Genomic DNA, 27,599 nt, shown 5'->3' with positions numbered 1-27,599 from the left:
TACACTCCGTTGCTGCCCCGGAAAAACAAACTGCATCCACTGTTCCTGTAATGCTGGGATCTTTGGAAAGCTGAACACGGTTAGCTTTCCCTCTCATCCAAAAGCACACTTTGGAGACATTCTTGAACAAATCCTATGCAGCGCTGCCAATGATTTCCTGTTGAAGCGCGTTGATGTGTGCGGTAGAGATGTGCGGATGGGCTATTATTTCATCCGCAACCGCATCACAAAACTCATCATCCGTCCGCCATCCATCCGCACCAACGTTTTTGACCAATTTTCAAAACCGCACCCGCCCGCCATCCGTTAATTGTATGTATACATATATTTTTCATTTGATTAGTTCAACTGCCCGCCACCCGCCCGAATTTAATTTAAATATTATTTTTCGTCACGTCATCCGCCCGATCCGCGGCTGTAACCGCCAACCGCGCATCTCTAGTGTGCGGTCTCGCTCTCCTCTGGTCGACGTGTGCGCGGGCGTGCTTTCCCGAGAGAAATGCTCATATAAGGAGTTCCACTCTCGTCTACGTCATTAGATCCACGATTAAAAAAAAAAAAAACAGCCCAAAACTTGTACCAACCTGGAAGTAAGATTTTTGGCACAGAAATGCTCCGTTATTCGCCAAAAATATATTTTTAAACTTTGGCCATGTTTAGCATGATAATCCATCTCTTTAACACTGTAAACAACTCTGAATACATGAAACACCATTGTACCCCCCCTTTAAAGCAACAATATGGAACTTTTCCTCTGCGGTCACCCTACAACAGGGAATGACAACTGGCGGCCCGCGGGCCAAAACTGGCCCGCCAGCAATATTTTCTGGCCCGCCGGATTATTTTGGAAGTCCTAAATGCTGCACAAAACTCTTCCAATACTTGAGAAAAGCCGTAGTCGCGCGGCGATTTCACCGTCATGCTGCGCGGGATTACATTTTAAAGTAGGCTATAACTGTGCGTTCAGAACCGGCCGTGAATATCTCGTCAAATTCACGCCTGCCGCGTCTACTTACATGCTTGACCACTCTGTGTGCATTCGCGCGTCAAAAGACATAGCGGTCAGAAATCTGGTGTACTTTGGACGGAGCGGGCGGTCTGACTGACAATAGCCCACTTCCAACATCTTTTGACAGCGTATCCGCGCTTAATTCTGACCACCTGTACACCTCTGAGGAGCTGTTTGGTACTGAAACCATTGTCAGTCAACAACATTCTTTTTTTGCAAGGATGTTTGAAATAGTTCGGCAGAAAATAGCCTACTTCATTTCTCAGTAGGGCAATATGATTTTCGTTTACGTTGCTTTGAAATTTGAGTGGGCTTTGTCCTATTCAATTTATGTTAGGCCTATTTATATTTCATACATTTTTCCTGTGGCATTTTTTTTTCTCTGCTGACAGTAGGCTACAATGTTAAAATAATATTTTATGTTGACACAAACACAATTTTTGTATAGCCATTTATAATTGTTATAGGATACTTAATCTCTCTCTTTCCGTTAGAGACATTTGAATGTGAGATTATGGAAACGAGATCTAAATTTTGCGGGTAGGCCTATATAAATAAAGCGGTAGAACACAGAGTGTATTTTAAGCGGTTGCTGAATAGAACCTTGTGGGAGCGGGACGGAAAAAACAGTCCCGCGCAGACCTTCTCCCGAATAAATAATAATAAAAAAGGAATAAAAGTCGGACTGTAAGCGAATGAGGCATGATTGCTATTTACATGCACCTTTATTAAAATGGCTGTAATCTGTTACCACAATAGTAGGCTACTTGATCTGTTTAAAATGATTTCCTTCGTATATCATGCCTAAGGTGTTAAATTCAAAATTCAAATTTGTCTAATCCAGTAATTAATTTTTTCTATTTTTGATCTGAGCACAATCAGAAAACCCGTCTTTATTCATTTTTTTTTTTTTTTTTTTTTTCATTTTAGTTCAGGAAATAAATAATGGAAAAACAGTTCGTTTTTCATCTTTTTATTTTTGGTTTTAATTTAAAAAAAATTTTGATTGAACGAATGATCCACGGCCGTGACGGACCCATCATTTTCCGCGATTATAGGCCTATATAAGAGTATTTAATTTGTATCCAGGCCTACTCTGTGAAGCTGGCCCGCCATCTACTGGCTAAAAAAAATATTGGCCCGCGACCAAAGTTACTTGCTGACCCCTGCCCTACAGGTTGGAAGCGGAATTGTCCATTACCGCTGTCGTAAATAATTTAGCCTACCGCATCCTGATAGACCAGATAGTTTCCGTAACGTAGCCAGGCAGACAACAGATTAGAAAAACTAAAGATAGTATGCAAGCAATTTACTTACTAGTCCAACAGCATGACGGTCATGTCAGCATCGGTAGGGCAGCCCTCCTCCTCCTTTAGCTCACGCCAGCGAGCAAACGCTCGACCAATATTGATCCTCGTCCAGCCTTTTAGTTTATCACTCTCCCTTTTCCTCTTTCGACTCTCCTCCGACAAAACCTTGGACTTCTTACGTTTCGCTGCTGCTTCAGCCATGGCAAAAACAGACGCACGAAAACAAACGCTGGTTGGCCTCTCACGTCCGAGTTAGATGAAGTGGTGGGGGAAGTGACGTATGCGGTAAAGCAGTTGAGTTTTGTAGTTCTTTTTGTGCTTGGTTACTACCCGCACCCCGAAGTTACATAGTGCCAGTAAAAGCGATACAGACCCTGTCAGGCTATGGCAGACGTGTCATTCAACCTATTGTAAGTCGATGTACCATCACAAGGGTCTTGGAAATATATTATGAAGGTTGAAAAACTACATGTTGTTACTTTAAGTCTGGACCTCAGTGACTTCATAACTGGCTACAGCCGTGGTTGTGGCTGGTTTAGACAAACTAATAGGAAAGAGAGGTGGCATCGCACTTGAAAGTGAACTAAAGATAAGCTACTTAATGTGAGTTTTTGTATGTCTGTGTAGAGCAGATGATTGAGTGAAGCTCTTCCCACATGCAGTGCAGTGATACGGTTTCTCTCCAGTGTGGATCCTCTCGTGTTTTTTCAGATGTCCTGACCGATTAAATCTCTTGTCGCAGTGTGAACACTTGTAAGGTTTCTCTCCAGTGTGGATCCTCTCGTGTGTTTTCAGGGATCCTGAATGACTGAATCTCTTGTCGCAGTGTGAACACTTGTAAGGTTTCTCTCCAGTGTGAATTCTCTGGTGCTTTTTCAAAACTTCAGCTGTGATAAAAGTCTTCTCACACTCAAAGCACATATGATTTTTTACACCAGTGTGTATTTTCTTATGAAATTTTAAACTCTGCAGACGTGAAAAACTCTTTCCACACAAAGAACATGAATGTGGTTTCTCCTGTGAATGAACTGTCATGTGTCTCTTTAGGCCTGAAGCACTCAAAAATGTTTTACCACATTGATCACATTCATGCAGTTTCTCTCCAGTGTGGATGATCATGTGAGTCTTAAGGGTTCCCTGTTGTGTAAAACTCTTTCCACACTGATCACATGTGAACGGTTTCTCTCCAGTGTGGATCCTCATGTGTTCCTGAAGGTTTCCATGTTGTCTAAAACTCTTCCCACACTGATCACATGTGAACGGTTTCTCTCCAGTGTGGATCCTCATGTGTTCCTGAAGGCTTCCATGTTGTCTAAAACTCTTCCCACACTGATCACATGTGAACGGTTTCTCTCCAGTGTGGATCCTCATGTGAACCTTTAGATTCTGTTTGCATGTGAAACTCTTCCCACACTGATCACATGAGAACGATTTGTCTCCAGTGTGGATCCTCATGTGAACCTTTAGATTCTGTTTGCATGTGAAACTCTTCTCACACTGATCACATGAGAACGGTTTCTCTCCAGTGTGGATGTTCATGTGAGACTTAAGGTGTCCTTTACGTGTAAAACTCTTTCCACACTGACTGCAAGTGAAACATTTCTTGTCTCTTCTTTTCAGTAAAGAAATACTTTCAGTCTGTGAGTGAGTTTTAGCTCCAGTTTTGACATGATGATGTTTCTCCTCCTCTTCACTCTCCTCATTCTCCAGCATCACGTCTGAAATGATAGTTAAAAGTATCATGTTTCTGTAGCAAGGACTATTACATATATTAGATCAACTGCACAATTATCTAACATAATATTAACATTTTAAAACTATACAACAGTAATACAGTTCTGACAGTCTCTCAGAGAAATATTACATTTATTTTAATAAAAATGTTATGAACTAATAAGTAATTAGCCATTGTACATTTTTGGCAAACAAATGGCGACATACAGGAAGTGGCATCATTTGAAATCTTTCTCGAGTATGATGGGAAAATAATCTCAATCATTTGTAGTGTTGACTACATTCATCAACCCTGTTACCAAAGTTACAAGATAAATAACTTTTTATTATGAAATACAACTAGACTAACTTTGGCCTTGACATTCATAGGGAATTTGAAAGTTTAAACTCTAGCCATAGTCATTTGTGCACAGGCTATATGCATTATATATATTATAAATATATTATAGTATACAAAGAGTATACAAAATGCAAAACATTTTGGATGGAAACCCAGCCTGGCGAATTCAATTTAATATACATCTATATCATATATCATAAATTGAATCGTTTCCATCTCTTCTCGTTCTGTTTAAAAGAACAAAATCATCACTTCCCAGGATTTCTACCAATGACTTTAATATTAATAAGTTATTAACAGTCAAAACATGATAAAAACATGTCCAAATATAGCTGCAAGCAACTATTATCAGGGCCAAGCAGAATAAGACGACAAGACATGCCAACATGGCTGAAAGTGTCAGACAAACTGCAATAATGAGAAAGAGAAATGTTAAAGACATTTAAAGAGGATTTGATATATAAATAATATAATAAATATTATTTTATTAATATGTAATAAAAAATATGATTTAATGGATTATCACTTTCAGCCAATAGGTGGCGCAGTTACAAAACTGATGTGATGTGGTCAGAGTGAAGTGACAATGACACATACAAAGTTTGGTGTCAATATGTCAAGGCATTGCAGAGATAAAGCCTGAATAGTGCTTTTAGCATCATGTCTCAAATTTGCTGCTACGCTTTATGAAAACAGTTTCGTCTATCGACACGAAATCCATAATCTTTAGTCGGCACGGTCTGGAGATGATCCGATTCAATTTTGGTGAAAATCGGACAAACGGTCTAGGAGGAGTTCGAAAAAGTAGGTTTTAAATGAAAATCAAGCGGACAGGAAGTTCGGCCAAATAAGGAAAACTTGGAACATGTGTTCTCGGCTTGACCCAATGACTCTATTAAGACCAGTGGCATTTCAATAGCCAGATTTATTGAAAAGTTATTAGACTTTTTGGAAATTTTGTTATAACTTTTGACCACTAGGTGGCGCTGTCTCGAAATATTTTGAGTACCTTCAGGGGATGGTGCTGATGGCACATTCTGAGTTTCATAATATTACAGCATTTTATTTCACAAAACTGTATTGAAGTCAATGGGACTTTCATGTTTTGTTCTATTATAGCGCTACCAAGAGGCTCAGTCCCACCATTTTTTTATGTGTCCTCAGAGTGAGCCCATACATATGCGTGTCAATTTTGGTGAAAATATCTCAATTCGCTTCGGAGTTATAGACGCTTATATGAAAAAACACACAAAAAAATAACTGACACATGACTTTGATTGGATTTTACTACCCCTTACTATCAATATTTAAGCATTTGGGCATTGATGTATAGCTATCGACCTATGTTTCCAAACTTCTGACGGTGGTTTCATCTCAATCGGACTAGCGGTTTCAAAGATATCGGCAAATGTTTTTTAAGCGATAAATCACAACGCTACACAAACCATAAGGCAAAACCTAGCATGTTTGGTGTCGTTGGACTCGGCACAACGCTACACAAACCATATGGTGAAACCTAGCATGTTTGGTGTCGTTGGACTCGGCAAGGATTCAGGAGTCTAATGAGATGAGTCTCGTGAAAATGAGTCGACCACACCCAAAGTTATAAGCATTTGAAAAAAAAATCACCACTAGATGGCGCTGTTTCAAAACTTCTCAGGCTCCTTCAGGGCATCGTGCTGATGACCCATACCAAGTTTCGTAACAATCCGTTCATGCATTCTTAAAATACAGCATTTTAGCACAAAATTCAAAATGGCCGACAGCCAAAATGGTCGATATGGTAAAATTGGATATCAGTCGACTCGGCATGTTGCCCTGAATCTAACGAGACCAATTTTATGATTTTTGGACAAACTGTTCAGAAGTTATTAGCAAAAATAGCCTTTTTTTATATATCTCTGGACCAGTAGGTGGCGCTGCGCCAAAACGCAGCATGTAGCCTCAAGTCATGCTTGGGATGACATGTACCAAGTTTGGTCTGATTATGATAAAGTGTTGTGGAGATACAGCCTTACGACTGTTTTCGCAAGTGCTACGTAAAAGTTGTTCTTGGGTTTATTGAAAATGCTTTGACAAATCAATTTGAATTCCATAACTTTTTGTCACGACTGCCTGAAGATGATCTGGTTCAATTTTGGTGAAAATCGGAGCATCGGCCTACGAGGAGTTAGAAAAAGTAGGTTTTTCAGATAATTCAAAATGGCGGACAAATTTACATAACGGAAGATGATGTGCTATGGTCCAATCGAATCATCATGAGCTCAGGAATCAGAGGAAAAAAATAATTTTGTTGATAGGCCTTACGATTCAAAAGTTATTAGCATAAACGTGTGCGCAGCTTTGGACAGTTGGTGCTTGGCCCCTAATTTCTGGGAATGACAGCACAGCACCATGTCACCTGGAGCACTATATGCGTTCATCTATCATTATGAATTTGCAGGGCAAATCTAAGATTTATAAAGTGTCAAAAAGATTACTCTCCAACAGTTTAAGTTTGTATTCGACAGATTTGACTCTACAATATGGCTTTGGAATTTTAGAACACAAAATCTCAGATTTTGCATTTTATGATTTTATCAACGTTTCAGATGTGTTGCTTTGTCCGATTATTCCAATTATGAATTAATTATTCATTCGCACTTTCTAAATGCACATCTTACATTCCTAAAAAAAAATCATTAGGATTTTCTTCGGTAAATATGTTGACATTAGAATTTATGTTGTATAATAGGCTAAATGATCAAATCTCAAGCAAGTGCACAAGTTTCATTTTGGAGATTTTGTTCACGTCTTCTGGCAATAACCATATCATAATAACCAGATATTAACATATCGTTAAAGTTTTTCAGAGAACCATGTAAGCTCGCTCTGAATCGGCCCAAAGTCCGGCGTCCGGCCAGCGCGGAAGGTCTTAATGTGTTACTGTCCTTTTCTCGAGGCAAAGTATTTTGTGATTAAATGCAATATATTAATCATATATTTACTCATTTATTTCATCTGACTCCATAAATGAAAAGGTTTTAATGATATCTGTTGATCATTAATCATGAGTGAATGTTTGACTATTCCGTTTAACTCTTCAATGAAAATAATATCAACGTCAGTTAGAATAATCAAATGTAACAATTTATTATGTCAGGTAAATGTATCATGCCAATTTCAGAATCAATTCAAAGATAATCGATACAAAACATCAAATGCTCTGGAATAGAGAGAAGATGCAAACCCAACTTTAAGAAATACGTGAGGCTAAGAGATCTAGGCTAAGAGTACAGAAAGGGCCTCGATCGTCCTGCTGCATCTCATTAAATAGCCAGACCTCTTTCACATGGAAACATGAGCTAACAAAAGAAATTTGGATTCAGAGGTAGCACCCCTTGGGGGTGAGTGACCATTTGTCTTGAGAGACCATCTTCCTTTGTAAGTCAGTTATCCATAAAGTCTTAAACCCTTATTACCTTTTGTTTTACTTATTCTGAAATGAGACATTTGTTCCAGTCGCACTGTGACATTTTAAACGATACCAAACATGAAAATACTCTGTGATAATCATTCACATTAAACTATACATTTTCTTGGGTGATCTTCAGGTGATCATCTGAGCATGAGAGAGAGGGGGTGAGGGGAGAGGGAAAGAGATGTAGATGAAGTTGATTCGGAGGTGAGACTTTCGTCTCGATGGTGCACGAGAGCCAGTTCAAGTGGTAATCTCCAGAGAGGTCCTCTTGTCCTCTCAGGGTCTGGTCACTAATTGATCAATTCTTACAACCATTAAAGATGCGTATCATGCGACCTCATTATCTTGCAACTTACATTACCCCAACAGTCAAAATAAGCCAATTATGCCATGGATAAGATTCAGAAAACCGCTTCACAAATAACAGAACATATTATATATTTTTACTTATTTCAGTATCGAGAAATTACTGTATATCGTGATAAAAGTTTCAGCAATTGTCGCAACATGAAAATGTTATACCGTCACATGCCTACATACAACTTTATCAGAAATTATACAACAGGTTTTGTTTAATTTACACCATTATGAAAATTGTTTGATTTTGGTATGTTTATTATTTATTACTAATTAATCCTAATTACTTTTTCTCTACTACAAACACTAAATCTGATGAACTGCTTCATAACCTTAATGTTCTTCAGCCTCACTAATGAAGAATCAGGAATAAACACCAACCTCTTTGTTCTTCAGTGTGTTTCATTCTGCAGTGTTCTGGATCTCTCATGTTCTCACTGTCCTTCAATAAACTCTGTCTTTGCAGATTTCAGCTCTTCCTGATGGTTTGATGCTCGTCTTCACTTGTAGCTGATGGGAATATTCCAGCATTTATTGGTGAATTGCAGTGGGAGGAGCTTCACTGAAGGAGGAGGAGCTTCACTGGAGGAGGAGGAGCTTCACTGAAGGAGGAGGGGCAGATCTGACATAAAAACAAATTTAAAAGATTAGTTAATTAATTTATATATTTCAATTCTAATTCAAGCATTACTGTTGAGTGTATATTATAGTAGCATGATTCTAGATAAATGGTTATAACAAATAAAATAATCTGCACTATTGGGATAAGTAAAGAGTTTTTATTGTAGTGAAAGAATATTATTTTGTTCAAGGATTCAATCAAAAACAATAATACTGAAAAAAGTTATTACAGTCTTCTGTTTTACATTGTAAAGTGTAATTTCTTCCTGTGACCAAAGCTGAATTATCAGCATCATTACTCCAGTCTTCAGTGTCACATGATCCTTCAAAAATCATTAAGAAACCATTTTAATATCACTTCCCTTCAAGAGAAAATACTGACCGCAAACTTTTGAACAATTCACACACACACTTACAGACACGCGCGCAAGCGCGCACACACACACACACACACACACACGCGCACACACACACGGCCCGAGTGGTGGCACAAGAGTGGTAATGTGTAAGCTATGCATCATCTCACACATGCTTTCACACGCACACATATACATACATACATTTATACGAAGGACATGCATTAATTTAAGAATAATCCTTATTTAAGCTTTTCTCTTGTCATTCACATGCATTTGTTTCAGTAGTGATCATAACCACACGAAACAAACAATATTCATTAATTCTTTATTGTTAGATTTGCATATGTTTACATTTACAACACATTTTATATACATTGTTACTGAAAAATTTGTTAGTTTGTATCTGTTATTTACTTATATTTGTTTCTATTTTAGTTTACCGGTGATGGTCCGCTGCAGCCGCGTCCTGGCGTGACGAGGATTAGAGTTCGGGCAGGAACAGAGAACTGAAGCATTATTGGTTCCGCCCGGACACGCCATTCGCTGGGAGTTGCCCGGGGGAGGAAGAAAATTTGATGTCTTTATTAATTGATTCCTTTAGTTGTACATTTATGGTATTTAATCACATTTTGATTTCCCTTATATTTATTGTATATATATATATATATATATATATATATATATATATATATATATATGTATGTGTGTATATATATATATATATATATATATATATATATATATATATGGTTGATTCGATTTTGATTTAATTAAGGTTATATTGATTTTTTCTGCTTGTTTGATTGTTATAATAAGCAGATTGCTTGTCTCTTTGTCTGTCAACTGTTTGTATTATTTTGTGAAGCGACCTTGGGTTCTTGAAAGGCGCTATAAAAATAAACATTATTATTATTATATGCTGAATGTAAGGCTGAATTGTTTTCCCTCTTAATTTGTAATGGGTCCATCCTTTCCTTTATAAGCTGTTGCTTTGTTCATTTGAGGAGGTCAATTTTAGTATGTTTGGTTTTTGGCTAACTGTTTTTGATCTCATTTTTTGTTTGTTTGTAAGAAATGTATGAGTTTATAAAGCTAATTTTTTTTCTTGGGTTCAAAAATAAAGACCCATTTTCCGTAAAAAACTTGTGTTCCTGACTTCTTGGTCCCTCACACACACACACACACACACACACACACACACACACACAAACAAACAAACAACCGACCCCTAAACATTCCCATCACACAAAACTTTCTGTATTTAAAAAAAACAAAACAAAAAAAAAACTAATTCTGTATGATTTAAAAGCTTGTTTCCTCAGTTTAGGTCACAGTGACACGAGTCCCCATGAGTGTGTGTGCATTCAGGTTTAAGTCCCCACCGGGACAGAAAACATGTACACACACACACACACACACTTAATTTTCATAGACCCATTTTCAAACTGTAGAAGCTTTCAAAACCTCAAGTTTCACTGAGCGAACACTGTGACTCATCACTGCCACAACATCGGGTGACGCTTCTTCCTGTGACTCAGCGGCTGCTCTGATTGGCTGAAGCTCCTCCCACATGCAGTGCAGTGATACGGTTTCTCTCCAGTGTGGATCCTCTCGTGTGTGTTCAGATGTCCTGAGCGACTGAATCTCTCATCGCAGTGTGAACACTTGTAAGGTTTCTCTCCAGTGTGGATCCTCTCGTGTGTGTTCAGATGCGAGGTCGATATAAAGCCATTTCCGCACTCAAAGCACACATGAGTTTATTATTTGATGCTCTTTAAAACCATCCAGTCTTGCAAAACTCTTCCCGCACAGAGAACAAAAGTACGGCTTCTCCTGCCGGTGTCGACGACAGAAACGCTTCCTCGCAGTGTTCGCAGCTCTACAGAGTGTGTGAAGATGCTCATCTGACTGAGGACGTGTGTGAAACTCTTTCACACTCGGTGCAAGTGTGCGGTCTCATCATCTCAACTTCATCATCTTCTTTCGCTTCCATCAGGACTACAATGAACAAACAAATCAGCAAAAGTCCCAAAACTTCATATAGGGAATCTTAAAAAAACTCATTTTTTGTTTGCTTGTGGAATGAAACGAATTAATAATTCGCCACTAGGTGTCAGGACATAAACAAAACAAGAGCACTTAGAAAGAGCAAAAATATCTGCATTTGTTTTGTTTTTGTCATTCAAAATCTGATCAACATTCCTGTGCGATATCTGAATGAAGACAAGCACAATCTGGTGATAGATAGAGTTTATTCACTACAGTACTGAGAATGTTGAAACCATTTGACTTGATTTAAATAAAAATACATTTTCATTCATAATCAGCAGCACAATATTACTAAAGCTTGTTTCTGCCACTCCATAAACAATAGAAAAGGTAGTTGCGACTTTTTATCTCACAATTCTCGCTTTTTTTCTTGCAATTGCGAGTTAAAGGGTTCGTTCACCCAAAAATGTAAACTCTGTCAGTAATTACTCTCCCTCATGTTGTTCAACCCCGTAAGACTTTCGTTCATCTTCTAAACACAAATTGATATATTTCTGATTAAATCTGAGAGCTGGATCACTCCTCCATAGGCTTCTCTGTTATTGAAACTTGCCGGCCCAGAAAGTTAGTAAAGACATCGTTAAAATTGTCAAAGTGTCTATTTTTGCCGGTGTGGTGAACAAATGAGTCCTATTGAAGAGATGAGTCCGAGCTTAGGACCCCATTAGTATGCCAGTAGTATGTCTGATAATATACATATGTAAATGTAAATAAAAATAGTAATATACACAAATAAACATTATTTTATGGTTCTTTTAATTGAAAAAATGTAAAAAAAACTTGTACTTGTAACATATTTTACGATAAAAAATAATGACAGAATTATAATTGCATTACGAATTGCTGTGAATACGGTAAGGCAGTATAAGCTCAGCTAGCACGATCATCAGATAACGTTAGCTGTATGCTATGCTACTATCTAAGCTAACTAAAAAAAACACACTAACAACAAGAAATGTTTAATTTCACAATCTATAGCTTCGGTTAAATACTAGTTTATGAAACGTGTAAGTTAAAATACATTAATGACTTGTTATAACGTAGGTCAAACGTCTTCTATAATAAAGTGATTTTGTATGATTTGTAACCAGGCACTAAAGCGGTTACCCATAAAACGTGCTTTGAACCAATCGGATTGCTTGGGTCCTAAGCTCGGACTCATCTCTTCAGTGGGACTCATTTGTTCACCACACCGGCCCAGAAAGTTAGTAAAGACATTGTTAAAATAGTCCAAGTGTCTACAGTGGCTCAACCTTAAGTTTATCATGCGACGAGAATACTTTTAGTGCGCAGAAAAACCAAAAATAACCACTTTATTCAACTCTTCATGTTCTTCTGTGTGTCTCTGAGTGAGTTCACGTAGTGTAACAGCTCAGCGCTTCTGGGTTGTACGTCTCAGAATGGAGGCTCACTATTGGCCAGCATCACACACATGACCACGTCGGCCAATAGTGAGCCTCCGTTCTGAGACGTACAACACAGAAGCACTGCGCTGTTTTTTGCGCGTATTCTCGTCCCTTGATAAACTTAAGGTTGAGTCACTGTAGTCACTTTGACTATTATAACGATGTCTTTACTAACTTTCTGGGCTGGCAAGTTTAAATAACAGAGAAGCCTATGAAGAAGTGAGACAGCTCTCAGATTTACTCAAAAATATCTTAATTTGTGTTCTGAAGATGAACGAAAGTCTTACGGGGTTGAACAACATGAGGGAAAGTAATTACTGACAGAATTTACATTTTTGGGTGAACGAACCCTTTAAAATCTAGCAATTCTGAGAAAAGTCCAGAGATATACAGTACTGTGCAAAAGTCTTGTTTCTTCAAGCGTCTCGGAGACGCTCCCGCAGTTCTTCTGGATTTAGTCTGTCTCAGTTTCTTCTGTTTCTTCATGTAATCACAGACGGACTCGATGATGGTGAGATCAGATCATACCGGCTGGATGTACCGACACAAATCTCACTGGATTATTACAATTAATGGCACAAAGAATGTTTGGAAATGTAAACTGATATTTCCTACTGACACACTACGGCAAAAGATATAAAAAACTGACTTAAAACCCGGGGGGGGGGGGGGGGGGGGGATATTAACATGCCTAAGACTTTTGCACAGTACTGTATACTATATATAGTTACTATAATAAACAATATTATGTCATATATGAACTCGAATATGAGATATGAACTAAAAAAAAAACTGAATTGAGAGTCGCAATTATCTTTTAAATCGTTTGATTCCGTGGCGAAAACAAGCTTCCTTACAATATACACACCCACACACATTATTTTGCAAACATAATTACACTAGTGTGACAAAAGTGACCTGATTTCATCATACATGGAAAAGTCTCACTCCACGATCAGCGTTTCGATGGGATGATGCTTCTTCACGTGAGCGAGTAGACGCCGCGCCTGCTTGAAGCTCTTCCCGCACAATGCGCAGTGGTGTGGCTTCTCCCGGTGTGTGTGCTCGTGTGCGATCATCTGCGGCACGCGCGCGAAACCCTTCCCGCAGAGCGCGCACTTGTGCGGCTTCTCCTCGGCGTGAGTCCTCTGGTGTTGCTTGAGCTGGTCGGCCGTCACGAAGGCCTTCCCGCACTCGAAGCACACGTGATCCTTCACGCCGCTGTGCACTTCCTGGTGCCTTTTAAAGCAATCCACCCGCGCGAAGCTCTTCCCGCACAGCGCGCACAGGTACGGCTTCTCGCCCGAATGCACTTTGGCGTGTCTCTTGAGCGCGGACGCGGTGATGAACTCTTTCCCGCACTGCTCGCAGTTGAACGACTTCACGGCGGCGTGAGAGAGCTGGTGATCCTTGAGGCCGTTGACGTGTCGGAAGCTCTTCCCGCACTGGTCGCACGCGTACGGCCGCTCTCCGGTGTGGATGGTCATGTGACTCCTGAGCTTCTCGTTGCGTATGAAGCTCTTCCCGCACTCCGGGCACGCGTGCGGCCGCTCTCCGGTGTGCAGTTTGATGTGCCGCTGTAGGTTAGCGTTGCAGGCGAAGCTCTTAGCGCACTGCGGGCACGCGTGCGGCTTCTCTCCGGTGTGTGTGGTCATGTGTCTCTTTAGCCTCGTCCTGCACGCCAGACTCTTCCCGCACCAGTCGCACGTGAACGGCTTCTCTCCGGTGTGGGTTTTGACGTGTCTGGCGAGTCTGGCTTTGCACGCGAAGCTCTTGGCGCACTCGACGCACGCGAAGGGTTTCTCTCCGGTGTGGATCCTGATGTGCCGCTCCAGTCTCGCCTTACGTGCGAAACTCTTCCCGCACTGAGGGCACGGGAAAGACTTGTTAACCTTTCCTGGGAAAGACGTTTCCGGTGGCGAGGGAGATGGAGGTGTTTCTCCTACAGTGATGGGATAATAATGATGATTATGATGATGTTTCTTCTCCTCCACCTCGTTCGGTTCCTCTTTCGCTTCCATTAGAGCCTGAAATTAACATTATAAAAATAAAAAAAGTCATTAAATTGGGATGGGAAAATAAACATAATATGAGTAAATAGATGTGCTAAACGTTAACTCTAGCATGTCAGTATCTTGCAGGGGAGTCCGTGGGAAAGGAGAAAATCTGGAAAAAATAAAAGATTAAAATAAGTAAATAAATAAATTACATTAAAATGAATCAATTATTATTTTTTATTAAAAGTATAAGTTGGTTATTAATCCGTTAAATAGATTAAATTAGATTTAAAAAAAAATATATGATTTAAATTAAATAAACAGTACATTAAACAATACATTACTATAGCAAGCTGTTTATATGTGTGTGACATACGTATATGTGTGTGCGTATATATATATATATATATATATATATATATATATATATATATATATATATATATAATATTATAATATACATAGACACATAATATATAAACACAAAACTTAATAAATAGTACATTAAACAATACATTACTATAGCAAGCAGTTTATATAATATATGTGTGTGACATACGTATATGTGTGTGTGTGTGTGTATATATATATATATATAAATAGTATAATATACATAGACATATTATATAAACAAAACTTTTATAATTGATTTGACAGCACTAATAATAATGCATCTTAATAAAAACTAATGGAAAATCTGCAAAAAATAAATAAGATTAAAATAAGCAAAGAAATACATTACATTAAAATGAATTAATTAATAAAAAATGTGATTAAACATATTCGTTGGTTATTACGCAGTTAAATAAATTTAGTTTGATTTTTTAAAAATGTAATTAATAAATGATTTAAATTAAATAAATAATACATTAAAAAATACATTACTATCGCAATCAAAATATATATAATAATTATCATAATTAATCGCATCGAACATAAAAGTGTGTTTATGTAATATAATACAAATGTAATAATATGTGTGTGACGTGTGTGTATATGTAAATGTGTATATATATATGTACACATACATATATATGTATATTATATATAAACACATATATTATATAAACACAAACTTTTATGTTAATCACCATTAATCAATTTGACAGCACTAATAATAATGTAACTAAAACTAATTTTAGATTTATAATATACATTTTTCAGTGTATAAATTGGGTGTTTATAAGAGACGGATGCCTCTGAGGGTCCCTCACATGAGAATGATCATATTTGAGGGTCCATGGCGTATAAAATATTAAAAACTTTGTCGTATCCATGCAATAGGATGAGGATATCGATCTATCTATGAGATTTTGATTATTGGGATTCATTTATTGAACAAAACGGGGCGGTTTCCCGGACAGAGATTAAGCTAGTCCTAAATGAACAGAAATCTGCTTTCTCTGTCATGGCTTTAAATAGTCCTGGATTTAGTTTAGTCCAGTTTAATAAGCTGATTTGTTCACTTTATTTGAACTTTATTTCGTTTTGTTTTAACACCATCGTGTCGGGTTGCTAGTTCAAATGTGATTGGCTCATGTTAAACTGACTTGAAATGGTCACTCATTTTCAAATGGACTTTCACTTCCCATCATGCTTTGCACAGGGCTAAACTGGGAGAGAAAAGTTTGAAATAAAGAGATATTTTATAATATTTTTTAGCAAGATGAGAAAATGGAGAGACTTGTTCATGTTTAATGTTCTATTACGTTGGTATTTAAAAGTTTCTGTTATGTTAGAAGTGTTTTACCATTGTGGTGAAGTGTTGCTTCTAGACTCACAACATTGAACACCACATGTGTAAAGAAAAGTTAAATTAAGTTTGTTATGTAAATCACACGAACAATCAAAAAAGCATTATTTGTAGGATTATTTGAAAAAAAAAAACATTTTAAATGAAGCTTTTATTGTTAATGAACACCATTGATTCTAGTTGTACATGGTTGATTATATATATACACACACATTCATATATATATATATATATATATATATATATATATATATATATATATATAATTACGAACAGATTTCAGTCATTTCTTTTCTTTTATTCCACAGCTGATGTGTGAAGTTTATTTAACGTTTATTTAACATGCTTAAAAATCATTTTCTCCTGTTTAGTAACTTTTTTTTTTCTAATGCTATTGTTTTCCTTGGATTTGCTTCTCAATTCAAAGCAATTTTAAGATTTTATTGGTTCATTCCATGTTTTATAGGCAATCTCTGTCATGATAATTCAGATTAGCATAGTTGATGTTAAATTAATCTGGTTTATTTTAGTTCAGGACACCATAGTCCATGTGTAACTAATCTGTGTTACAGAAAGACATTTTTTAAGACACTATTACTCTAGATTAAGGTTTAAACCCTGTCCGGGAAACCGCCTCAAACGGTTTATCACAGGCTAATGAAATGAATGCTGTATAAAAGCTGTTAAGATTGATCATTTAAGTTTAGATCCCATACCTAGTTTGCCTCAGTCTGTTGACAGCACTGAAAGAGCTTCAAGTGAGATCTGAAGACATCAGCGTAAAACAGCAAAGTTATTTACATCAACAGTCAAAACTAATTTACCAATCCTGACACAGAACAATAATAAAGCTTAAATAGTCAAAATAGTCTCTCCAGTCATTTTCATGAGTGATGCTATAATAAACATCATTTGCACTGCACCTTATTCTTCCCTCCTGATAAAATATATTTTGTAGTAAAACGATTTATGTTAACTGTTATTTCTGATAAAAACCATGAAAAATAAAACACCGTTCTGAATATATAATATACAATTTAAATTCCCATTGAGATTGCTTTCGAAATTCACCCAATCAAAAATATGAGTTAATATTCGCAGATAATATAATAACTTACACAAAGACATCGATATTTTCCTCACTCAGGGAACCGTCTTCTGTCTTCTTCTGTCATTTCACAGCGGAAGACCAAACCATGTGACAGAGCACTTCCGCCTCCTACTGGACTGGAGTTACAGTGCAGACGTTGCGTTTGCAGGAATATTGATGAATATTCTCATTCTGGGAAATCTGATAAGATATGAACACCGCCTGAGCAGCGAGGGCGTTTGCGGGAGACTTCTGCTCAACAGTTTATCTGAGGTGCCAGTGACCCTTCTCCCAACGGCCAGTAGATTCATTTACAATAGCAAAAGCTTTCCTAAAGATCTAAGAAACTAATAAACATGACCTTTTTTTTTCAAAGTTCGCCCGAATTAAAAAAAAAAAGATTATAAGAAAGATAAATATATTGTAGATAAAGATAAATAAATATAAATGATAAATATAATTCTATATAAATATTAATTTAACAATTCTATTTTATATAAGAGATAATGTAATTTATATATATATATATATAAATTCTATTCTATATAAGAGATAATATATATATATATATATATATATATATATATATATATATATAAATTCTATTCTATATAAGAGATAATATAATATATATATATATATATATATATATATATATATATATATATATATATATATATAATATTTTGTGTAGTATGTTTTTCTAGCGTCTTTGGGTCTTGTCAAGTTTTTATTTGATTTTTTTTTCTTTCTTTTTTTTTCTGCCTTTTCTGAAATGCTTAATTACAGTCATGGAAAATGTCAATACATTATTTGAACTGAACAGTCTCTTGCTAGTGCTGAATGAAACCAGACACCACTTATTAAACACATCCTAGAATCTGATTTTACACGTTATTTATCGATTTATTAATTTAACATAACTCTGATGTACCCTTACATCAGCAATATTTGGTTGTATTCGTATCACGTTCAATAAAACTGAAACCTTTTGATCGGGTCTTGATCGGGTCCTGCCTATAAATGTGCAGCGGCCCCTTTAAGTGCGACTCCATTTCTCAGCGAAATTTGATCAAAGTTCCTGAAAAACTCAAACGGTCCGAATCATTTTTTAATGAGTGGAAGACTCTGAAATCTGGATGAACGGAATAATTTAAGCAGTTCCTACTAATATTAAACACCGAAAGTATCTCCCATAATTATTATTAATTTTCATCTTTTCATCTGAGGTGGGATCAAACCGGACCAGAATCTACAGACATGACGATGAGTGAGTCCAGAATAACAACAGCTCTCTATAACATCACACAACTTTATACACTGTATAACAGTGATAACAATTCATCCAATAGCTCAAAATAATAAATCACACACAGTAGTTCACACAGCATTACACAGTAATACACGAATCTTCACACAGCATTGGTCTGGGTCCGCTATTTGATGTTGTTATCATTTGGCACTATTGTAGGACTGAAGTCTCGTTAATAATTCAATTAGCTTTAAAAAAAATAAAAATAAATTATGAAATTCTTCTTATTTGGTGAATGTTTAACCAGGTCAAAGTTCTCAGTGTAATAGAGTTTAAAGTCCTCGTGAACATTAGATCTGATTATCAACTTCCTCTTTAACGGAACCCCGACTGACTTTAATGTTTCTGCACACTATATAGGAAAGTGTAGATAGTCTGTGTGGTCAGTCTGTATGGACTGTGTCTGTGATATGCGTACTACATACTTTATTTAAATAGTATATAAAATAATATGCTATGATAAAACCTTTCATCAATTTGAGCAAACAATGAGTAAATGTGCTGAACAATACATACTACATTCTATTTTTTAAACTAGTATATGACAGTATGAAGTAGCCTAGTATGCTATTATAAAATCTTTTGTCAGTTTGATCGAATAATGAGTAAATGTGTTGAACATGCATAGTATGTTATAAAATATTTTGTCCATTTATCAATGAGTAAATGTGTTGAACATAATGCATACTACATACTATTATTTTAATAAGTATATAAAACAGTATGAAGTATGCTATGATAAAATCGTTGTCAGTTTGATTGAATAATGAGTACGTGTTGAACAATGCATACTACATACTATTATTTAAGTATATAAACGAGAATGAAGTATGCTATAATAAAATCATCAGTTTGATCGAATAATGAGTAAATGTGTTGAACAATGCATACTACATACTATTATTTTAATAAGTATATAAAACAGTATGAAGTATGCTATGATAAAATCGTTGTCAGTTTGATTGAAAGAGTACGTGTTGAACAATGCATACTACATACTATAATTTAAGTATATAAACGAGAATGAAGTATGCTATGATAAAATCATCAGTTTGATCGAATAATGAGTAAATGTGTTGAACAATGCATACTACATACTATTATTTTAATAAGTATATTAAACAGTATAAAGTATGCTATAATAAAATCGTTTTCAGTTTGATCGAATAATGAGTAAATGTGTTGAACATAATGCATACTACATACTATTATTTTAATAAGTATATTAAACAGTATGAAGTATGCTATAATAAAATTGTTTTCAGTTTGATCGAATATTGAGTATGTGTTGAACATAATGCATACTACATACTATTATTTAATAAGTATATAAAACAGTATGAAGTATGCTATGATAAAATCGTTGTCAGTTTGATTGAAAGAGTACGTGTTGAACAATGCATACTACATACTATTATTTAAGTATATAAACGAGAATGAAGTATGCTATGATAAAATCATCAGTTTGATCGAATAATGAGTAAATGTGTTAAACAATGCATACTACATACTATTATTTAAAAAGTATATACACATTATGAAGTATGCTATGATAAAATCATCAGTTTGATCGAATAATGAGTAAATGTGTTAAACAATGCATACTACATACTATTATTTAAAAAGTATATGAAACATTATGAGTTAGTATGCTATGATAAACTAAATCTGTTAGTTTGTTTGAATAGAGGAAACATACTAAACAATGCATACTACATACTATTATTTTAAAAAATATGAGACAGTATGAAGTAGTATGCTATGATAAAGTTTGATCGAATGATACAAGACCAGGAAAAAAAAAACTGTTATTTTGCCAAGTGCATTGCATTGTGGGAAATATTATCCCACACGGTGTGCTCCCACACAGTAGATCATCTGCACAGTTTATTTTGTAACTCATACTGCAGAAACAGCACGCTGCCATGCACACTCTCCCCGTGATGCAATTCTTGCTGCATGGTTGCCGCAGCAACAGATCAGAGTGTTGTAGGGGAATCCTAAGCCCCTCCCCTCTGCTGATGTAGGAAGGGAGTGGCTCCGCCTCCACTACTGCGCTAAGAGATCCCCAAGCCCCGCCCCCTGTGCGTATCTTCCTGCCCTGATAAGAGAGAGTCTCCGTGCCTCTCTCTCTCTCTCTCTCTCTCTCTCTCTCTCTCTCTCTATATATCTATCTGTCCGGTTCAGGCGAAAGCATGTCGGACTCCAGCACAGCTCCACCTCAGAGCAAAAGCAAAAGCAAAGCAGTCAAGAGAGGCAGTTTACACAGCCGGACCAGCCCGGGTGAGTCTCATTGCAGCAGAGAGACAGACGGGTAGAGAGACAGACAGCTGGGGTGTGATACAGGACCGTAGCTTCAGAGCAGTTCAGGCCGTTCTGAGAGTTTCTGCTCTCTCTGTGTGCTTTAAACTGAACCTGGAATCAATATGACAATTAATATTTAAAATAATTTCATTTTTATAATTATCTTACGTGTTTTCTCTCATCACCGGTTTCTAATCATGAAACTTTCAGGCAGTTTTGTTTGTTTCGTCCCCGAACGCATCAATATATTAATGACGAATGCGGAGTGCGAGAACGTGGGATTCTGGGAAAATGTTCGTCCAGGCGTGTGATGCGAGAGCTCATGAATTACACAAAAGCATGGGTGTGTGTGTGTGTGTGTGTGTGTGTGTGTGTGTGTGTGTCCTGCCTCAGAAAATATGACACACGCGTGTGACACGGACGCTTCGTGACGCTCGTAATGGGTTTAAACCTTTGGGTTCGTCAGAAACTAAGTCTAGAATAAGTCGAACGATTTAACAGAAAGAAAAATAATAGGAAATTTAAAAATGTGTCTAAACTAAATGAAATTGAGTGAGAAACACATAATATTTTAAGCTTAACAGTTATCAGTCCAAAACAAAGATGAAAATATTGCAATTTGCAAACATTTAGATCACAAAACAACTTTGTGTTAAGAAAGTAATCAAATAAATATAATAAAACACAATAATATAACAACAACAATGATTACAGAAATAATATATCTGTAAAACAACACAATATAGTAAGATTATAAATAATAAGATATTTATAAAGCATATTATATTTTTACTGTTGTAGTCTAATCATTTACTTATTCTGTCAAAAAGTAACAATAAAACAATTTAAAATTCTACTCGTCAAAATCTACTAAAATCTGATTTATAATGTAATAATTCTGTCATTTTCGACTTTTTATTTAGTTAAAATGTCATAATTAACTTTTTATGTCACAATTTCAACATTAAGATATTAAGAGTCAAAATTGTTAGTATATCAATTTTAGTATTTCATAATTTCGAAGTTTTAACGTCAGAATTTCAGAATTTATTCTCATAATTATAACTTTTTAAGTCATAATTTTGACTTGTCATCTCATAAATAGTAGTTAGTATATTATGATTGTTATGATGTTTTATCTCATAATTGATTTAGTATGTCAATTTTGACTTTTTATGTCACAATTTCAATGTTTTGTCATAATTACGAGTTTAAAAAGTAAAAAATGGTGACTTGGTATGTTAATTTAAGTGTTTCATAATTTCGATTTTTTTATCTCATAATTATAATTTTTTAAGTCCTATTTTAGATTTGTCATCTCATAAATGGGACATATTATGTTATTTCAATTAGTCATAATTCCAACTTTGTCAATTTTTTTAATCTCATAATTATGATTTAGTATGTCAATTTTTGTATAAAATTCGTCTTTTTAATCTCATAGTCATAATTTTCACTTACCTAATAAATATGACTATATTGACTGTTATAGCAATTATTTTCACTGTTATAATTTTGTTAACCTCATATGTATGATTAAATTTCAATGTTTTAATCTCAATTACTATTCAGTATGTCATAATTTTGAGTTTTCTAATAATTTTTTTTTATCTCATAATTAGGATTTAGTGCGTCATAATTTCGAGTTATGTCATAATTTTGTCTTTTTCAAGTCAAGTCAAAATATGTTATGAATATTAATATGGTTAAATAAATATTAAAATATGTATATGTGTGTGTAATACTCAGTGAACAGTGAGGAAACTATATAAAATAAACAAACAAGGGTGTGTTAATGTGTTTTAGAGTCTGTGTGTGTCAGTCATTTTGAGCTGAAGGGTTTTATAGAGTTTATGGGACAGTTAATCACAGAGATCAACCCTTATCACACACACACTCACTCGTGACGCCCGCAACTGTGTCTCCTGCAGTTTTCATGCCTTTAAGACAATCTAACACACACAAAACTCTCATTAGTGGCACAATGTGTGTGTGTGTTCAGCCAATCCAGTCACAGCTTCTAAATATGAAACTGCGTGTGTGTGAGTCCTTAAACCTCAGTCTAGACACTTGGTTACAGACAAAAACACAAGTCCAGTCTCTGTGTGTGTGTGTGTGTGTGTGTGTGTGTGTGTGTGTGTTTAAGTTCACCTCACACTTTATTCTGCTCAATAACCATCCAGTTACACAGTAAAAGACTGTGAAATATAACAATTTGTCATTAAGGGGCGGGGCTTATCTGGAAAAGTTTGTGATTGGTTGTACAGAAATTCGAAGAAAAATGTTTTTATACACAATTCGCTTAAAAAATGCAAAAGCGGCATATATTTAATATATATATATATATATACATATGTTGAAGCTTGAAACCTGCTGAATGAAACCCTCGTAAGGCAAGTCCGTTCGCTCGGCGGCCATCTTGGAAACGCCCTCTAGCAGCTTTTTATCAACAAAGCTCCGTCTATTTTAACGCAGACAAAAACATTGGGCTAAAAACACCAAGATATGAACACAATTTTCAGAAAGTGATATACTTTTATGAGTTAAGAAAACGTTTCTGTCTAGAAATCTAAAAAATCGATTCGCTTGTTACTTTAGCGAATACATTTCTAGATTTCTAGAAAAAAAGAGTCACTTTACGTCTAAATAAAACTCAAATCAGGAATAAATTCTGACAACAATGGCATCCATCATAAGCTTAAATCACACAAATAAAACGCTATTTTTTAGGCTGGTTCAGCGAATATGTCTTCTGGCTAGCGATTGGCTCGTTCGACTGAGAGGCGGGGCTACAGGTGCCATTTTGAGTGCTATGATTTCTCTCATACCCTTTTTATGACTCTGAATAAACATTCAACGTGATGAGGTTTTTTTTGTCAATTTTCACTTTTTAACCTTATGACTTAGTATATCATAATTTCAATTCAATTTGTATTTTTTATTTTTAATCTCATAACTATGACTTAGTATGTAAGAATTTTGACCTTTGAATGTCACAGCTAAGTAAATAAAAAAAATTCTCGTAATTATTAGATTTGTCAATTTTGACTTCAACTCATAAATATGACTTATGTCGTAATTTCAACTTTTTGACGATTTCAATTCATGTCGATTTTTACTTTTTAATCTCATAATTATGATTTAGGATGTTATAATTTAACCATTTTGTCAATTTCGATTGATGTCAATTTTTATTTTTTAATCTCATAATTATGACTTAGGTATGTAAGAATTTTGACCTTTAAATGTCAAAACTAAGTAAATTTAAATTTTTCTCGTAATTATGAGATTGTCAATTTTGACTTCAACTCATAAATATGACTTATGTCATAATTTAAACTTTTTGTCGATTTCAGTTTATGTAAATTTTTACCTTTTAATCTCATAATTATGATTTAGGATGTCATCATTTAAACTTTTTGTCAATTTCGATTGATGTTGCATTTTTACTTTTAATCTCATAATTTTGATTTAGTATTTAAGAATGTTTAATCTTTAAATGTCACAGCTAAGTAAATTTAAAATTTTCCCATAATTCTGAGATTGTCAATTTTGACTTCAACTCATAAATATGACGTCATAATTTCAACTTTTTTTAGTCAATTTCAATTTATGTAAATTTTTACTTTTTAATCTCATAATTATGACTTATGTATGTACGAATTTTGACCTTTAAATGTCACAACTAAGTAAATTTTAATTTTTCTCGTAATTATGAGATTGTCAATTTTGACTTCAACTCATAAATATGACTTATGTCATAATTTAAACTTTTTGTCAATTTTAATTTATGTCAATTTTTACCTTTTAATCTCATAATTATGATTTAGGATGTCATAATTTAACCGTTTTGTCAATTTCGATTGATGTTGCATTTTTACTTTTTAATCTCATAATTTTGACTAATCGCCTTTTTAGACAGGACGCATTTATTTCAATGGCTTGCGCCATGCGAGGACGGTTTGTTGCTGCGTCGACCAAAGTGTGCGCACAACGGTGAAAGTTTAAAATATTTCAACTTTCGCCGCTGCGCTCTGTGATGATCACCTGAGCGGCCTATATAATCGGGGCGTCCAAACAAGCGAGGAAAGCAAAATGTATGAACAGCTAGTGTGTGTCGGAATTTCCGTAGCTATACAATACAAGTTTGTGGTCGTCTAGGGACACCAGAAGAAAAGCTGTGTCAAGTTGGCATGTTAGATGCTATCGCTAGCTTCTTAGCACGGGACAGAGACATATTTTGCTGCTGACCGAAAGGTGGAAAAACAACCAAATGACTATACGTATAAACTCCCGCCAAAAGTTTTGACAACTCCGCCTACTTTCTCTGGCCAGCGTAGCGCAAATCGCTTTGTATCTGAAGGGCTACGCTAAACCCAGCGGCCAGCGCCGCGCATTCTGCATTCTGTCTGAAAGGGACAAAGTTGTCAGAATTTTGACCTTTAAATGTCCCAATTAAGTACATTTTCAATTTTTCATCTCGAAATTGTCAGAATTTTTACTTTTAATCGTATAAAAATTACTTTTTTGAAATTTGTTACATTTTTGATCTCATAATTATGATTAAGTATCGGAATCGTATCGTAATCATATCGCAATCGTATCGCATCGTATCGTAATTATGATTAAGTATCGTAATCGTATCGTAATCGTATCGCATCGTATCGTAATTATGATTAAGTATCATAATCGTATCGTAATCGTATCGCATCGTATCGTAATTATGTTTAAGTATCATAATCGTATCGTAATCGTATCGTATCGTATCGTATCGTAATTATGATTAAGTATCGTAATCGTACTGTAATCGTATCGCATCGTATCGTAATTATGATTAAGTATCGTAATCGTACCGTAATCGTATCGCATCGTATTGTAATTATGATTTACCAAAGCATGATTTTCTTTCTTATCTGACTATTCCGCACACGTGACTACACTACTTTTGAAACGCTCATTATTGCGTTCAGTTTCACATAGTACACACCACAGTGTATGTACTGCACAGTACGCTTGTGTTGCAGTGCTGACGCAGCCACACACACACACACACACACACACACACACACACACACACACAGAGAGGTCTGTTCCTGCTGGTCTTCCCAGGATTCCTCTGTAAACGCAGGGTTGGGTTGGGTTGTGTTTAAACACACAGTGGTGCATCCCATCACTGACCCCCCCCCTGCCTCCATCTGCAACGTGGTACAAGCCAAACGTCCCGACACACACTGAGAGAGAATCAGCTGCAGCGAGAGACACACACACACACACTGACACACAGGAAGTGCTTTTATCCTGAGCATCCCAGCAGAGATCAGGTACTGCGTCCCGGATGTTTATGGAACGTGTGTGTGTGTGTGTGTGTGTGTGTGTGTGTCTGTGTGTGTGTGTGTGTGTGTGTGTGTGTGTGTGTGTGTGTGTGTGTGTTTGAGATGCATTTAATTTCACTGGACTGAGAGGTTTCAATGGAATGTCGTGGAACGCGTGTCACATGATCACGGTAAAGTCACATGACGAGAGTCAAACTCTTCAGTGTTCGGTCTGGAAAGTTCTGGTTGGCTTTACCTGTGTTTCAGTGTGAATCTCGATGTTACTGCTGGAAGTGTGTGAATGAAACGTGAGAGGATGAATGTTTCTGTGTCACCTGTGCTGGACTACACTGAGTGTGTGTGAAGCGTGTGTTTGTGACACTGATGATGGACGCGTGTGTCGTCTGATGCCACACTGCTGTACTGTCATGAGCTTTTTGACAGAAACCACAGAGTTAGCTGGTATATCTCTGCTCCGCCAATCAAACTTCAAACAAGTGTTTTGATGTACAGCAGCGCTTGGTTGCCATGCAGTTGCTAGGGTATTGTGGATGGTTGCTATGTGGTTACTAGGGTGTTCTAAGGGATTACTAGGATGTTGCTAAGGGATTACTAGGGCAATTTCTAGGGTGTTGTGGCTGGTTGCTATGCAGTTGCTAGAGTTTTGTGGATGGTTGCTATGCAGTTGCTAGGGTGTTCTTGGTGATTGCTAAAATGTTGTTAATTGGTTACAAGGGCAATTGCTATGGTGTTATGGCTGGTTGCTATGTGGTTACTAGGGTGTTGTGGATGGTTGCTAGGGTGTTCTTAGTGATTGCTAAGATGTTGTTAAGTGGCTACAAGGGCAATTGCTATGATGTTGTGGCTGGTTGCTATGTGGTTACTAGGGTGTTCTAAGTGATTGCTAGGATGTTGCTAAGTGGTTACTAGGGCAATTTCTAGGGTGTTGTGGCTGGTTGCTATGCAGTTGCTAGAGTGTTGTGGATGGTTGCTATGCAGTTGCTAGCGTGTTCTTGGTGATTGCTAAGATGTTGTTAATTGGTTACAAGGGCAATTGCTATGGTGTTGTGGCTGGTTGCTATGCAGTTGCTAGAGTGTTGTGGATGGTTGCTATGCGGTTGCTAGGGTGTTCTTAGTGATTGCTAGGATGCTAAGTGGTTACAAGGGCAATTTCTTTGGTGGTGTG

The 27,599-nt window shown here is 36.2% G+C and overlaps 3 protein-coding genes across 6 annotated transcripts in view; 1 reads left to right on the top strand and 2 right to left on the bottom strand.

Annotated features, from left to right (window-relative positions):
• Nucleotides 1–1,937: 1,937 nt before the first annotated feature.
• Nucleotides 1,938–9,664, bottom strand: LOC308702268 (uncharacterized protein). Its single transcript, XM_081384976.1, has 3 exons — nucleotides 9,631–9,664; nucleotides 8,592–8,832; nucleotides 1,938–4,037 (listed from the first exon to the last, which is right to left on the bottom strand). The coding sequence occupies exons 2-3, from the start codon at nucleotides 8,638–8,640 to the stop codon at nucleotides 2,914–2,916; spliced, it is 1,173 nt and encodes a 390-aa protein (XP_081241102.1). The 5' UTR covers nucleotides 8,641–8,832; nucleotides 9,631–9,664; the 3' UTR covers nucleotides 1,938–2,913.
• Nucleotides 9,665–13,376: 3,712 nt separating this feature from the next.
• On the bottom strand, nucleotides 13,377–17,578 carry LOC308701755 (uncharacterized protein). Of its 2 annotated transcripts, XM_081384182.1 has the most exons (4): nucleotides 17,514–17,578; nucleotides 17,112–17,160; nucleotides 14,764–14,811; nucleotides 13,445–14,672 (listed from the first exon to the last, which is right to left on the bottom strand). In XM_081384182.1, exon 4 carries the CDS (start codon nucleotides 14,664–14,666, stop codon nucleotides 13,590–13,592), a length of 1,077 nt encoding a protein of 358 aa, XP_081240308.1. In that variant the 5' UTR covers nucleotides 14,667–14,672; nucleotides 14,764–14,811; nucleotides 17,112–17,160; nucleotides 17,514–17,578; the 3' UTR covers nucleotides 13,445–13,589. The 2 variants fall into 2 exon arrangements, with proteins under 2 accessions (XP_081240307.1, XP_081240308.1); XM_081384181.1 differs by having other exon boundaries at nucleotides 13,377–14,811.
• A 911-nt stretch (nucleotides 17,579–18,489) lies between these two features.
• ampd2a (adenosine monophosphate deaminase 2a) overlaps nucleotides 18,490–27,599 on the top strand; it is a gene marked incomplete at its 5' end in the record, with an annotated part of 35,738 nt that continues 26,628 nt past the window's right edge. Inside the window, one exon of one of the 3 annotated variants that reach the window (XM_081385159.1) lies at nucleotides 18,490–18,755. In XM_081385159.1, coding sequence (XP_081241285.1) covers nucleotides 18,746–18,755 — 10 coding nt within the window. Of the gene's footprint in view, nucleotides 18,756–20,992; nucleotides 21,081–27,599 lie in introns of those variants that run through there. The other 2 variants (XM_081385160.1, XM_081385158.1) reach the window with 2 other exon arrangements.

The sequence above is a fragment of the Scardinius erythrophthalmus genome (genome assembly GCF_964197995.2).
Source record: "Scardinius erythrophthalmus genome assembly, chromosome: 14".
In the NCBI taxonomy this organism is placed as follows: Eukaryota; Metazoa; Chordata; class Actinopteri; order Cypriniformes; family Leuciscidae; genus Scardinius; species Scardinius erythrophthalmus.
Note: the sequence above shows the minus strand (reverse complement) of the source record. Positions and strands in the feature narration are given on the sequence as shown.